This window comes from Buceros rhinoceros, unplaced genomic scaffold, assembly GCF_000710305.1.
Source record: "Buceros rhinoceros silvestris isolate BGI_N320 unplaced genomic scaffold, ASM71030v1 scaffold21335, whole genome shotgun sequence".
NCBI classification, from domain to species: domain Eukaryota; kingdom Metazoa; phylum Chordata; class Aves; order Bucerotiformes; family Bucerotidae; genus Buceros; species Buceros rhinoceros.
Window position 1 is genome coordinate 2,094 of NW_010412545.1, and position 310 is coordinate 2,403.

A 310-nucleotide genomic window follows, 5' to 3' on the forward strand; every position below is an offset into this window, starting at 1 on the left:
CGCCTCGGAGTTCTGAGTGCCGCTCCCTCGCTGGGGCTCTGCTTGTAGTTTTCACAAAAGCAGGGTCAGGAGCTGCACTGGGAGCCCTAACTCTCCATCCGGCTCCCTGCTTCCTCCCGGCCCTCCCCAGAGCCCGCTGGCTGAGGGGTAGACAAGTGTTCCAGCTCGTAATGCCCGTTGGCCGCAGCCCCCGCACCGCTAGGGTGCCCCTTTTCCGCTGCCAGCATTTTGCTCCTCTTGCTTTCGATGATCTGCTGGAGCTGACGTCCCGCGTAGGCTGGTTTGGCGGTGAGTGGGGTGGTGGGCACGG

General features: G+C 63.9%; 1 protein-coding gene across 1 annotated transcript in view; it reads right to left on the bottom strand.

The window, feature by feature from the left end:
- Positions 1 to 86: 86 nt before the first annotated feature.
- SNUPN (snurportin 1) overlaps positions 87 to 310 on the bottom strand; it is a gene marked incomplete at its 5' end in the record, with an annotated part of 3,174 nt that continues 2,950 nt past the window's right edge. The window contains one exon of the mRNA XM_010136450.1: positions 87 to 310. This exon is cut by the window's right edge and continues 44 nt beyond it. Coding sequence (XP_010134752.1) covers positions 87 to 310 — 224 coding nt within the window.